The sequence below is a fragment of the Macaca fascicularis genome, chromosome 14 (genome assembly GCF_037993035.2).
Source record: "Macaca fascicularis isolate 582-1 chromosome 14, T2T-MFA8v1.1".
Taxonomy (NCBI): Eukaryota; Metazoa; Chordata; class Mammalia; order Primates; family Cercopithecidae; genus Macaca; species Macaca fascicularis.
Genome location: NC_088388.1, coordinates 74463365 through 74478176, shown reverse-complemented (window position 1 = coordinate 74478176; position 14812 = coordinate 74463365). Strand labels below are relative to the sequence as shown.

General features: G+C 51.3%; 1 protein-coding gene across 5 annotated transcripts in view; it reads left to right on the top strand.

Moving 5' to 3' along the window:
* The window catches only part of MAP6 (microtubule associated protein 6), an 81527-nt gene extending 71598 nt beyond the window's left edge, over positions 1–9929 (top strand). For 3 of the 5 annotated variants that reach the window (XM_005579116.4, XM_074014788.1, XM_074014787.1), the window contains one exon: positions 8733–9929. In XM_005579116.4, the coding sequence (XP_005579173.3) occupies positions 8733–9792 (1060 nt within the window). In that variant the 3' untranslated portion in view covers positions 9793–9929. The remainder of the gene's footprint in view (positions 1–8732) is intronic. The other 2 variants (XM_045371279.2, XM_065528734.1) reach the window with 2 other exon arrangements.
* The last annotated feature ends 4883 nt before the right edge of the window (positions 9930–14812 follow it).

Here is a 14812-nt window from a genome sequence, read left to right as displayed (position 1 = left end):
CACTCTTAGGCAGGACGCCTCTGCTTTCTGGGGCTAAGGTCTTCTTTTTCAGGGTTGGCTGAATGCTAGGAAGTAAACATGGCGGGTAGGGGGCGCTGTGCAGTGGGAGTAGCCAGCCAGGTTGTTGGGGGCCTGGGCCCAGAGGGGCAACTCTCTAAGGAGATGCAGTTGGGAGCTCTGAGCTGGGACCTGCAGAAGTCATTGGCTCCAGCCAGAGCCAGTCAGAGTCATCTCAAGCCGAACCCAGTCCAGACATCTGCAGACAAATTTGGAATCTCTGTATCTGTATATCCCACCAGGAGGGATATTATAGAGGGGAAAGAGCTCCTCCATTAAGGTCCTGACTTTGCCCGAACTCACTACGTGACTTTGGGCAACTTACTTCCGCTTTCTGCACCACGTTTTCGCTTCTGGAAGGCGAGGTGAGGACTTTCTGTCTGCCTGGCTGACACCATTGTTGTGAGATTCAAATGCCTTGTATGTAAAGTTATCTCAGAAACCTTAAAGAGATGTTATCATTTGGAGGGACAAAAAAGGTGCTGAGTTAAAAATAGGAAAACATTTTTATGTTATGTAAATGCGGTTGTTAGAATTTGATTTTGCATGAGCTATTTTAAAACTCCTCATTGAGAAGGCAGGCCTCCTACTATGTGCCAGCTCTATGCTAGTGATCCCTATGGCCTGGTACACAGTAGGCATTTAGTAAATGTTTGTGGAAGTCGGAAGGAGGCAAGAGGCAGGGAAGAGAGAGGAGAGGAGGGGAGGGAGAGAGGGAAAGAGAGATGAAGCAGGCATGGTCCCTGGCCTGAAAATGCCCAGTCTAGAGAGGCAGATACAAAACTAATGAAGCTGATCTGACAGGGGCTGCTGCCGAGGTGGGGGTGGGGGTAGGGGTGAATAAAGACTTGGTTCTCAGAGCCCTCACATCTCAACTGCCCTCCTTATAACATGTCTCAGTTGGCTCTGTCCCTTGGACAGAGTGAATAAAGAGAAGTGAATAAAGAGAAGAACCTGGAACTGATTCCTCAGTCATGGAGGAGGGGTTTGGACGGCGAGGGATGGTGTTTGGGCAGCCTGCACTGATAAAGCTGGAGCTGCTTGGGCTGATCATTGGAAGTGTAGACTCCAGGGCAGAGGAGGTGTGGCCTGTGTGGAGACCACACCTACAATATGGCTTTCAGTTCTGGAGTTGCACTTTCCAAGGGACAGAGCCAACTGAGACACGTTGTAAGGAGGGCAGTTGAGATGTGAGGGCTGTGAGAACCAAGTCTGAACTGTTGTGGGGCATATGTTACTTGGAGAAGCCAGGGATACAGACCCAATTGCTGCCCCATTCAAATACCTGAAAGGCTGTCCTGGGGCAGCCAGCAGGGCATTCATTAAAAGGGTGGCTCCAGAGTGCAAAACAGGGATCAGTGCAGAGATAGGAAGGAGTGGAGCTGACTGTAATGCAGACTTCTGCTCAGGTCTAACCAGTGGCCACTAAGGAGGAGGCTGCCTCACCAGGCATGTGCAGCGCCCCCCAGGCAGTGCGAGCAGCAACTGGGCAGCCACCTGCCAGGGAGACTGCAGCAGTGGCTCAGGAGACCCGTGGCCCAGCAGTCTGTCCTTCCAGCCCTGGGCACCTTTGATTTGGCTTGTGGAGTTGTGCTTTTATGGAATAGAGAGGGAAGACTTCTCCAACAGAGTGACAGCTTGGCCCCTAATAAGACCTTTGAGCCTCTCTGGTTTGACGAGATACAGGCTGATAAAGTTTAGGGCCCAGCTTGGAGGTGGTGCCTGTACCCGGGTGGTGGTGTCATGTTTGTGGTGTGTGTTGACAGGTCTGTCTCCTGCCTCACTCTAGGAGCTCCTTCCCCCAAGTCAGGGGTTGGCTCTCATTCACTTCTGTGTCCCCAGTGAGGGCCTGACACAGAGCAGGGTCTCAGTAGATTTGTTCAGTGAATGGATAAAAGAGAAAAAATTAAAAGTGAATAAAGAGAAGATGCTACACCAGCCATGTGTTTTTCCCACAAATATCTGCCAGGTACTACAATGAGCCAGACCCTGTGCTAGATACTCGTGACGCAAAGACGAAGAAAACACAGTCCCACGGGCTAGCAGGAGAGGCAAATAATTACCAAGCAACAGGATAATTACTAAAAGAGGAGCTCCCACAGAGTCCTGTTGAGGAGAGAGGCGGAGCGAGAGTTGTTTTGAGAACTCCTGTCTCCTGCAGATTCTTCATAAGAAAAATGAGCCTTTCAAAGATAGTTTCCGTGGCAATCCCCCTTGGAGGCTGTGTTTCCATCACGTGTTAGGAGCTTTGTTTGTGTCTAAGAATTATGAGCACGTGTATGGGGCCCATGGAGGCAGGCAGCAAGGGAACAGAGCCCTGGAATCACCCTGTCTCTGTCCATGTCCTGCCAGGGGCCCTGGGGTGCCGTTGGCCTGGGCCTCGCTGTTCCCCTCCTGCCCATCTTTTCTCCAAGTGAGTTTGCTCCATCTCTTCCACCTGCCGCCGAGATGTTGAGAGGCCCATGTTTTAGTCCTGGACCTGGAGAGTCACTTGCCCATTCTGGGCCAAGTTTCCATCTGTGGAGCAACACAATTGGACCAGATCGCCAAGTCGCCCTTTGGAATTGACATTTGCTAAACATCACCTGTATTCCAGGGGCCATGTCATGAGCATTCACATAATCCTCCCTAGAAGGTGGACCTGCTAATCCTCCTTTTATAGATTAGGAAACTGAGGCCTGGAGATGTGTGCCCCTGATGCCATCCTATGGCTAGGAAGGGGTTGAATTCACATTCAAACCCAGGTCTTCTGGCCTCAAGCCCAGTCAATGCACTGTCTCTTTAGCAGGTTGCTTTTTACATCATGAGAAATAATATATGTTAAAACGTCTGACACCAAGCCTGGCCCATAGTTATTGCTCAGTTTCTTTCTTCCTCAAGGCTTTTCCACAATGCCCCACACTCCCACACTTCCCCGGGAAGGCAGGGGATTCAAGGACAGAGTCCATAGGCTCCCTCCTTTCTGAATGGAGCCCTATGCCGGGAGCATTGCCGCAGCTGTTGGCTGCTTTGATGGTGCAACAGGAGACAATCTGGGAAGAAAAAACCACGTGGATGGACTATAGGACTGGAATTGTGTGCAAGGGCAGGAATCAGTGGGAGGGAGTGAAGTCCTTTCTCCATCCAGTGGAGGGCAGGGCTCAGTAATCCTGCTTCTAGACTCTGGAAAGTGTGGATCCAATGTCAGTGTGTGTGCACTCAGGAGGCATTGCCTGTCTCCATGGAAACAGGAAGAAGGGCAGACAATGAAGTGTCTAAGACAAGATGTCTCATATAACCTTGGAACATTAGTTTTGCAAATAGGACAGAGCCTGGCACAGAACAGTCTCTTTATTCATTCACTCAAGTGTTAAGTCAGAACCCACCTGGGCTCCGGTACTGTTCATTTAAGGTACAGAGGATACAATGATGTGCAAAACTGACATGGTCCCCGCCCTCTGGACACTTCAGTCTAGTGGGAGAAATATTAATCCAAAAGAATACAAGGAATTCACTGAGATAAGAGAGGAAAACAAGTGCCAGGGACTAGGAGAGCCTGTAGCAGGGGGCTGGCCACGACTGTGGGGTCAGGGAAGGCTTCCCAGGGCAGTGCTTCAGTGAGCTGAGAGAGGACAGCTGAGTAGACACTAGCCAGGTGAAGAGGGAACAAGAGAATATTCCAGGAGGAGACAACTGCATGTGCAAGAGCTGTAAAATGGGAAGGAGCAGGGCTTGTTGAAGGAACAGAATGCTGGGCACAGAGAACCAGGAAAGGCAGGAAGGAGAGGGGTGAAGGGTAAGGAAGCAGGTAGATTGGCCAGCTAGGTGGGGCTGTGTAACAGATTTTCTTCTTTATTCTTGGTACAAGGAGGAGGTATTGAAGGGTTGTGAGCAAGGAAGGGACAAGATAGGGTTTGCTGTCTTAAAAGATCATTCTGATTTCTGTATGAAGAATGGATTGGAGGAGAGCAAGAATAGATGGAACAGGGGACAGCAGTTAGGAGGCTGTGACAGTGGTCCAGGGAGATGATGGCATAGCAGGTAGTAGGGGAAGGGAAGGAGGGAAAGAAGCGGGAATATTCAAGAGATAAATGTTAGGAGCTGAAATCAATGGGAACTAATGGATGGGGTGAGGGTTTTGAGGGAGAGGGAGGTATCAAGGATGAATCTGAGTTTCTGGCAGGGGCTAGGGAATAGGGGATGAACCAGCTTTCAGCAACAATAACTTTTAAAACTTTACATTTTGCCTTCTTTGTTTCAAAAACTTAGTAAAATCAAAAACTTAGTAAAAATCAAAAACTTAGTAAAAATCAAAAACTTAGTAAAATGTAACAATCTCTTTTAAGGAGGATGTTATAGTTTACTTCAATTGCCCTAAATATAAATTAAATTATAAATAATTTTAAATAAATTAAGATAAAAATATGGTGACCATTGGCTTGTCATAAAAGTTCCATCATTGTTTAATGTGCTGAGATACTGTGCTGAGCATTGGGGCTGCAGGCAAGGAGGTTGGCCCCTGCCTTCAGGGAGCTCACTGTCTAGCAAGGGAGCCTGGCCTGCAGTGGGGATATGTGAGAAAGTAGAGGGAGAGACTGTGAGATGGTGCTGCAGCAGGGATGCAAATGAAACTAATCTGGAGAGACACAGGCAGGAAGACCTGGGAGGAGGTGGGAGCTGAGCCGAGCCTTCAAGGACAGGCAGGGCCCTGACAAAGAAAAGTGGGTGAAGCAGAAACAAAGACACAGCCCTTGCTGGCAGTGTGCAAAACAGCATGAGAGGATGATGCAGGGAAAGTGGGGTTCCCCCAGGACTGCTGTGAGGGTTGAATGACATAAGGTAACAGACGCATGAGCATTTTAGTAAACTGCTATCACAGTTATTACAGAAGTGGACTGATTTGTGCACTATCCAAGCACTCCAAAAATATCAAGAATTATTATTCCAGATGCCCACCTAGCAAAGTCTTCTGTTGTAGTAATCCCTGACATTTATATCATTATCCCCACTTGACAGGTGAGGAAACTGAGGTCTATTGTGGTTAAGCAATTGCCCAAGACCTTTCAGGCAATAAGCAGCACAGAAGCCAAGGTCAGCCCAGCAGGTCGTTGTACTTTCTGAGAGGTTAGTGCTTTCAGGGTGCACAGGCTGGGAGAAGGCACCTGTGGCATATGCTATCTTGAGAATATGTGCTGCTGACCAAGGGCACAAGATTTGGTTGTGCAGGTTGGGCCATGCCCAAGGACAGCTGGCCTGTGGCCTGAGTGGGCTGAATGCAGCCTGCTTCTGCTCCCCAAGCCATGAACCAGCTTCCACCCTGAGGGGATGGCTTTGCCTCATTCATACCAGCCTCACTGGAGGAGGTGAGGCACTGTACAGATGGGAGTCTGGCAGGCAACTGGAACCACATGAGGACCAGTCAGTGTCAGTGAGGATTTCATGGCGCCCTTGAGTGCAGTTTCATGCATAGAAAAACTGCCCAGGCAGCTTGGATTTTAAAAATAAATGCTTAATAAAAAGTAACAAAAATCAAAAACTTAGTAAAATGTAACAATCTCTTTTAAGGAGGATGTTATAGTTTACTTCAATTGCCCTAAATATAAATTAAATTATAAATAATTTTAAATAAATTAAGATAAAAATATGGTGACCATTGGCTTGTCATAAAAGTTCCATCATTGTTTAAAAATGTGTAAAACTGTCATATCTTTCAGCTTTAAATTATACATCTAATTTAATTATTCCATTAAACATTTTATATTGGGATTACAAAACTAATCTGTTAGACATTCTAATATACTAAATTATCTTAAACATTACAAATACCTTTGAAGTAAATCTATGCATATTTTTCCTAAACTTTCTTCTTTTTTTTTTTTTTTTTTTTCCTGGAGCCGGTGTCTTACTGTGTCACCCAGGTTAGAGTGCAGTGGTATAATCTCACCTCACTTCCACCTCCACCTCCTGGGCTCAAACGATTCTCCCACCTCAACCTCCTGAGTAGCTGGGACTACAGGCACCCGCCACCACACCCAGCTAATTTTTGTATTTTTACAAAATACAAAAAATGTAGAGATGGGGTTTCACCATGTTACCCAGGCTGATCTCGAACTCCTGACCTCAAGTGATCGCCCGCCTCGGCCTCCCAAAGTGCTGGGATTACAGGGTTTTTTAAAAACTTAATGCAAAAAAAGTAATATTGGGGACTTGATTTAATTCATCATTTTTAATCTTAATTATAACCTTCCCATGATTAAAGATACCTACTAAAGAAAAAAGTTTTCTAACCTAAGCAATATGGGGTTATGTATCCATGCAAAGTTGAGGTTAGCTCACAGTTGGCTCATTAAACAGAAGAGCCCATTAAACAGAAATTTGGTACATGGCTCAGGAGCCAATGCTGTAAATATCCAGGGAAACGTACTTCCTGGCCCAGGCTGCAGGGCTGGCCTTCTTTGTGACCTCCATGCCAGTAGGAGACTCCAGGCCCATGGCCTACCCTTGGGATAGGTTCTGCAGCCCAAGCCCCTGAGATGGAGTTAAGCTCCCTTTTTTTCTTTTGTCCCTTCTCAGTTTCCTCACCCTGTTGGGAGGACACCACCCAGGTCGCTTCACAATCTAAGAGAATACCCCTAATCAATTTCCTGCTTGGCTCTATTCTGAATTCGGTTTTTTTTTCCTCTCTGACCAGCCACCAGTGACTGGAGGTATTTTAATGCTACTTTTGGATTCCACATGCTTCTCACGGCCTTGCCTGGCTCTCTTCTCAAACACTAAGGTCCTACTGATAGCAGCCAGCTGTGTCCATCTGGCCAGAGCAACTGTGTTCCATGTCGTACTGAGCCAGAGAGCCGCCCTGGCCCCTTCCACTGTGATGCTCAGGGACAGCAAGGGGAACTGGATGGAGAGGTTGCCTGTGCCGCGTGGACTCTGCTGAGAAATACCAGTCCCTGGGTGACTCAGGATGCTAAATACAGTAAAAAGCTTCTGCATCAGGACAACACAGAAGAATAAAAGTAGTCCAAATACACATAATTTTACTTCCAAGTAAATAGAAAAACAACCATAATACTACCTAATAATACTATAGTACAAGGTGCTCTAGGTACTGACCTCTAATCATTATAGATTTCTGAGTAAATATCATTATACCCAATAAATAGGGTAATAGTAATAGCTACCTTGCATTGAGCACCTACTATGTGCCAGGCGCGCTAAGGGAAAGAGCACAGGCTCCAGGAGTGGAAGGACCCAGGTGCTAGTCCATGGGGGTCCCCCCACTTTCCCCATCACTTGTCTTCTCACGACCTCATTTTCTTCTTCAGACAAGTAAGGGTAAAGAAAAATCCTTCCTGTGTGCTTCACAGGGCTGCTCTGTTGCTGAAATGAGCTATAAAAGGGAGTCATTTGGAAAGCTGGATGTGTTGTAGGCGTGCAAGGGCCTGAGATGCTTGCTGAGCAATGCCACTCTCGAGTGGCAACTTCCAACGTGGCCTGCAAGGAAGGAGTGTGCACTCTAAACCAGAGGGCTCCAGGCTGGCCAGGTCTAAGTGTGGCAACCGTTGTCTTTGAGAGTTAGTGTTGTCACACGCTCTCCACAGTGTGGGTGGGCCAGAGGATGAGGCAGATGGCCACAGTGAGGCAGAGGGAACAGTGCCTGAGGATCCTGATGAAAGACTGGGACTTTTGGCTGCAGGGAAATAAGCCCAGGAGCCTTGGAGTTGGTGAAGGCAAGGGTCTCAGGAGAGCAGAGAGAGTCAGAAATGGGAATGGAGTGAGGGGATCAGGGCCTCATCCCTACCTGAATGCGGAGTCCCAGTGAGTCACCTACCAAAGGTTGGGGGTAGTGGGAATGGTGCAGGCAATCACAGGGTGCACTGTCTATGGAGAATTTAAAGCAATAAAGCTAAAAGCTGCCTGTAGTCCAGCTATTCAGGAGGCTGAGGTGGGAGGATCATTTGAGGTCAGGAGCTAGAGAACAGCCTAGGTGACATAGTGAGACCCCCTCTCTACAAAAACAAATAACAAAAAAACTAAGCTGTCCTGCTTTTTATTATCACCATATGCTGCTCATTCTATACAATGTCAGTGATAAAATACTTTTCCCCTTGCAGGAGAGGGGGAGAGAGGCATTCCCACTCCCACTGCTTCCTTTCCTAGTATGCCATGGACCCCTTGCCCCTTCCTGCAGCCAGTGGTTAACAAGGGGGCAGGGAGTCAGGGAGGGAAAAGAACTTGGAAGGCCCTGAGAACAAGGAAAGAGCACCCTGGCCTGTGGGGGCATCTGGTGGGCAGCTAAGATGGGGCTCCCAGGATGGGCCCAATAATCCCAGAAGAAAAAGTAGGAATCTGGATGGAGTGTGGGGTGGACGGGCTGCTGGGATGCCTACTGGATGACTCCGAGTCCAGCTATAGTACTGCCATTGTCACCAGGGTGCTACCCCCTGTGCCACGTGCAGGTTATAATCAATTGGCAAGCACATTGAATGACTGATCCCTGAGCCTTCCCCTCACCCCCCTCTCTCACCCCCACCCACATTCTGTACTGAGAACACAGAAATCAGATTCTCCTGGCTCTCCAGCAAGAGCTGCCTGGCCCAGGCTCCACTAGGCCAAGACTTATTAGGCAATCTGTACTCTGCCCTGTCCCTGCCTGAGCTCTACTCTCACAGTGATCACCTCTCTCTCCTTTGCAGGAGCCTGGCTCAGCCCATCAGTGATTCAAGTAAGAATCGAGGTCCTGTAGCCACAGAGCCAGACAAGGATCAAGGTTCTGTGGTCCCAGGCCTTCTGAAAGGTCAAGGTCCTATGGTCCAAGAGCCTCTGAAGAAGCAAGGTTCTGTGGTCCCAGGGCCTCCAAAGGATCTAGGTCCCATGATCCTGTTACCAGTCAAGGATAAAGATCACGTGGTCCCTGAGCCTTTAAAGAATGAAAGCCCTGTTACCTCAGCACCAGTCAAGGACCAAGGTCCCTCGGTCCCAGTTCCTCCAAAGAATGAAAGTCCTATGATTCCAGCAAGAGCTAAGGATCAAGGTTCTGTGGTACCAGAGTCTCCAAAGGATCAAGGTCCTAGGATTCCTGAGCCTGTGAAGAATCAAGTTCCTATGGTCCCAGCACCTGTCAAGGATGAAGGTCCCATGGTCTCAGCACCTGTCAAGGATCAAGGTCCCATGGTCCCAGCACCTGTCAAGGATCAAGGTCCCATGGTCTCAGCACCTGTCAAGGATCAAGGTCCCATGGTCCCAGAGCATCCGAAGGATGAAAGTGCCATGGCCACAGCACCCATAAAGAATCAAGGTTCCATGGTCTCTGAGCCTGTAAAGAATCAAGGTTTAGTGATCTCAGGCCCAGTTAAGGATCAAGATGTTGTAGTCCCAGAGCATCCAAAGGTTCACGATTCTGCAGTTGTGGCACCTGTAAAGAATCAAGGTCCTGTAGCCCCTGAGTCTGTGAAGAATCAAGACCCCATTCTCCCAGTACTAGTGAAGGATCAAGGCCCCATGGTCCTGCAGCCTCCAAAGAATCAAAGTCCTATAGTCCCTGAACCTCTGAAGAATAAAGTTCCTATAATCCCAGTGCCTCTGAAGGATCAAGATTCTCTGGTGCCAGCACCAGCAAAGGACCAAGGTCCTGCAGTCCCTGAACCTCTGAAGACTCAAGGTCCCAGGGACCCTCAGCTACCTACTGTCTCACCTCTACCCCGAGTCATGATCCCAACTGCCCCCCATACGGAATACATTGAGAGCTCCCCTTGACACTCACCGCTTGACACACCAATGAAGGAGCTGACAGTGAGAGTGCTCCCCTCCCAGGGGCACTGAAGACACATATTTAATCTGCATGAAACATGTACAGTAGCCTTGCTGGAATCTAATAAAAATGGTCCCTCTGACTCAGCAGTTTCTGTCTGTCTCTGTTGGGCAGGGGTGCATATGTGTGTATAGGTGAGCCTGTCAGGCTCTGCATTCACCCATCTGAACCAGAGGGGACTGAGAAGCACCAGTTCCTGTGAGTTGTCAGCATGAGACGGGAGTGGGCAGGCGATGCTAGGTTGAAACAGGACCCCATCACAGAGGTGGGCAGAATAAGGCAAGGGTCAGATGCCATGACAGCCTCATAAGTGGTGCCAAATCCCAGCAGGCTGAGCCCTGGGTGGCTGAGTTGAAGCCTGCAGATGAAACAGGAGCAAGGACCCACCTGGCACACAGGAATTCTGGATGACAGTTGTTTGCCAAGAGCTCAGCCTTAAAGCTCATCCAGGAGTCAAACTTCTTGAGGAAACCGGGCCTCTGATCATAAGTTTCAGGACACGGTAGAACCTAACACCTGTTAATCCTCATTCAATATTCATGACAGCTCAACCGAGAGCTTCTAAAAAATATACCTAGAGCCAGGAACAGTGGCTCATGCCTATAATCCCAGCATTTCGGGAGGCCAAGTTGGGTGGATCATCTGAGGTCAGGAGTTCGAGACTAGCCTGGCCAACATGGTAAAACCCTGTCTCTACTAAAAATAGAAAAATTAGCCAGGTGTAGTGGCGGGCCCCTGTAATCCCAGCTACTCAGGAGGCTGAGGCAGGAGAATCACTTGAACCTGGGAGGCAGAGGTTGCAGTGAGCCGAGATTGTGCCACTACACTCTAGCCTGGGCAACAGAGCGAGATTCTGTCTCAAAAAAAAAAAAAGTGTGTGTGTGTGTGTGTGTGTGTGTGTATCTGAAGTCCCCATTCATTTCTCCATGCAGCAAGCTTGTCCTTAGCATGCACTTTGTGCCAGACTGTGCTGAGCACTGGGGTCACTATGGGAAAGAATATTATGACAATAAAACATGGTATGGGATGAGGCCCTAGGACAAGTCAAGGCCTGGCTTTAAGAGGCCAGTGAAGGGAGAACACCTGGCGAGGGCGGCCAGGAAGGCTTTCCAGAGAAAGTGGCTATGGAGTTCTGATGGAGTCTAGGCAGTCCAGACAGGGTAGACAGGGCGGCATGGGTGTGGCTGAGAACTGGGTAACGCTCCCTCTGGAAGTCCCTGAATAAAAGGAATCTGGTTTGCATGAGGACTTGACCAAGGGTATGGCAGGTCTCTGGGGTGGAAAACTAGGACGAGGCAGGGGTGATCCATTTTCTGAATTCCAGGAAATCAGGGAGGGAGTGGGGTCGAGTCCTGTAGGCTGTAAGTGTGGTGCTGGCAGGCCGAGAACAGCCACAGCCAGGCTGTGGGGAGGAAGGCTGGGAGCTGCCAGCGGGCCTGGGGCTCAGCCTCAGTCAGAGATGGGTCCTGCCGGGATGCCACTGGCATGGGCCACAAGGCTGTACTACAGCCTCCCTTTCAAAGTCCAGAGCCCCTAAGGAGCTAGGATGGAGGCTTCACCAGTTGCCCCCACCAAAGCTGGCTCCCAAGGAATACTGCTACTCCTTTCAAAGGAGCTCAGCTCAGTTCTTACAGGAAAATCATCAGAGTAAGTACAGTACGGAGGACACCGAAATCGTCTAGTTTTCTAAGCAAGCCTTCCCCATCCAACTGGCCCCAAGCCTGCCTCCTCACGCGTTCCCAACAGCACTAGGGTTTTCTCTACACACACACAAACACACACACACACAGAGGTTTCTTCACAGTGAGGCTGGCTTTTTTGGCCCAACACAAAAGTAGCCCTCAGAGCTTGCTGCCATATGAGCTCCAATAGTCAAGGACCTGAAGATAAGACAAGGCCACATTGAGGCTAAAGAATTGCGTGTGAGGCCGGGCGCGGTGGCTCAAGCCTGTAATCCCAGCACTTTGGGAGGCCGAGACGGGCGGATCACGAGGTCAGGAGATCGAGACCATCCTGGCTAACACCGTGAAACCCCGTCTCTACTAAAAAATACAAAAAACTAGCCGGGCGAGGTGGCGGGCGCCTGTAGTCCCAGCTACTCGGGAGGCTGAGGCAGGAGAATGGCGTAAACCTGGGAGGCGGAGCTTGCAGTGAGCTGAGATCCGGCCACTGCACTCCAACCTGGGCGACAGAGCGAGACTCCGTGTGAAGGCCGGGCTCGATGGCTCACAGCTGTAATCCCAGCACTTTAGGAGGCCGAGGCGGGTGGATTATTTGAGGTCAGGAGTTCAAGACCAGCCTGTCCAACATGGTGAAACCCCCTCTCTACTAAATATACAAAAATTAGCTGGATGTAGTGGCAGGCACCTGTAATCCCAGGTACTTGGGAGGCTAAGACACGAGAATCGCTTGAACCTGGGAGGCAGAGATTGCAGTGAGCCGAAATCTAGCCACTGCACTCCAGCCTGGGCAATAGAGACTCAGTCTCAAAAAACAAACAAACAAACAAACTTTGCGTGTGGACACCCTCCTCCTCCTCCCACTCCTTCCTCTGACCCACACACCAGGTCCCATGACACACACGTTTCCACAGGCCAGGCGGACGTGGTGCCACCTCTGAGAAGCAAAACAAGGTTTCCCTGAGGGCCTCCGAGACACCCGGGGGCAGATGTCCAGGCCACTGGCTACCAGGGCTTGACCTCTGAAGAGACGTCTGGAAACAGGGCCTGGGAGTCAGCTGCCCCGGGGCTGGGAGGAGGATGGTCACAAGTCCCACATGAAGGACACCGCTTCCTCGGAGAGTATCAGAATGGAAAGAGATGCGGGTCCAGTTCCAAGAGGGGCTGGCCCATAGCTGTAAGGAGGAACCAGGGGCCTGTGGTGCCCGGAGTGATTCAATCAGGAGACAGTGAGGCCGGGTCGAAAGCTGGGAGGGCCGGCGCAGATGAGGACTGCGGGGTGGCCGCTAGATCTGGCAGCTTCTGCTATAAGCCCAGAGTCAGCCCCTCAACATCTTCATTTGCAAGCCGGTCCCGACTTAGAGCAGCGCCTCTGAGCTGCAGGCATTCCCAGCTAAGTCCAGTCCAGCTCTCCACTACCGAGAAAGAAGGCCCAGTGGGGGAGGGGCTCTGGGTCCCCATCCTGGGCTGGGGCAGCGAGGGCGGGGGCGCACCCGACTCCCCTGGACCTTCTTACAAGCAGGATTCACTCGAGGCCTAGCTCCTCCCTGCTGCAGGCACCTCCCCGTCTCCCGCGGCGTCCCCGTCCCCACCTCCTCCCGCCTCTCCTTCCTCCTCCCCGCTGCAGGGCCTCACAAAGCAGAGGCTACCGCAACCCCCGCAGTCCGCGAGCTCCGGCGCCCCTACTGCAGCAGCCCGGGGAGGGGAGAGGACAGCCCCGCGGCAGCGCAGAAAAGGCGCCCCTACGCCGCGAGGGGCTGGGAGTTGGGGGTGGTCTCTGGAATGGGAGTTTCCCCGCCCGGCCCAGGGGCAAAGGCGACCTGCTGAAACCGGATGGGCCGGCGGCGGAACTCCTACCCGAGAGTCCCACCCCGAAGATGCCCAGGCTCGGGAGGGCGTCTCCGCCCACAGAGCCCCGCCACCTGGGCTCTCGGCTTGGAAACAGCAGCCCCCTAGCCCCGCGCACTCGCACAGCCCCCAGCCTGCAGGCTCGTCTCCGGCCCCGCCTCGGACTCTGGGTTCCGCCGCCCGTGCAGCCTGGCCCCGCGAGATCTCGGGACGCGGGATCTGGCCGGTGAGAAGCACAGTGCCCTGGCGAGGGTGGGCGAAAGAGGCCCCAGGATCTGTGCTCCGCCTACCCGCCTAGGGCCGCTAGAGGGCCTGGCTGGGAGACCCTTTCCGGGAGCTGGGCTGAGGCCTCGCTGGAACCCCCGGTGGCTGGTCTGGGCAATGGCCGCGATGTTACTCCTCACACAATGGACCCCACCAGTGATACCTGCCGACGCCCCGCACGGCCTGGGCACCTTGTGCCATATTGGGGGAGCGGGGAGACGGTCTTTGTGGACAAGGGACAGGAGCCAGGTCGGACTGGAGCGACACTTTCGGGAGTCTGTGCCGCTGGGTGGATGGATGGCCTAGAGGAAGTGGGTGGGAATGTACTCGGGTTGACCCAGTTCTCAGCCAGAAGCCGGGAAATCCTTTTTAGTACCAGTCTCTGACCCTCTGCTTCCAATCTATCGCTAAGACCTGCCTGGTCTTCCTGCTAAATAGCAAATTTGCCCACTTTTCACTATCGCTATGGCTACCCCCTCTTCCTTCACACATCTCACAATTTGTAATTCAGTCTATGCATCACAGCATGGCACTCAGGTGTAAGAAATGCCGCGTCTTTATTTTGGTAAATCTCATTAAATACACTGGGAGCCCCCTCCTCTCGTTGCCAGGGTTGACAGGAAATCTGGTATTAGTCATTTTCCTGGAGCCTTATCCTGTCTTTGGGGCTTATCACAATTCCAGGAGGCTCAGGCCATCCTGAGAAGAATCACTATGGCTTTCCTGAGCCCAAGCCAGCAGGAGCAGGCAGCCCCGCTCCCTCTCCCTCTCCCTAGGGCTTGGCTTGGGGGCTCCCAAAGCCTGCCCAGGTTGTGGTATTTCTGCCCAGTTTGCCCAGGCATTCCTATAGCCTCCACATCTGAGCCCATCATCCCTCAGAGGCCCTGCAACGCAGCCCGCAGGCGCCTGGCCCTTTCTGCACACTTTCATTCCCGGAGGCAAGCCACTCCATCCGTCATCCATCAAAGCACCTGCACTTTCATTCGCTCTTCACCTTGGTCCATCAGTTCAACATCCTCTGCTGGGTGTGGTGGTGCATGCCTGTAGGCTTGATGAAGGCTGCCGTGAGCTCTGATCATTCTACTGTGCTCAAGAGCCCATCTCTTGAAGCGTGGGGAAGGGGGGAAAACCCTCTACGGGATTGATTCTGGTTCTGGGTGGGCCAGGGCTCCAC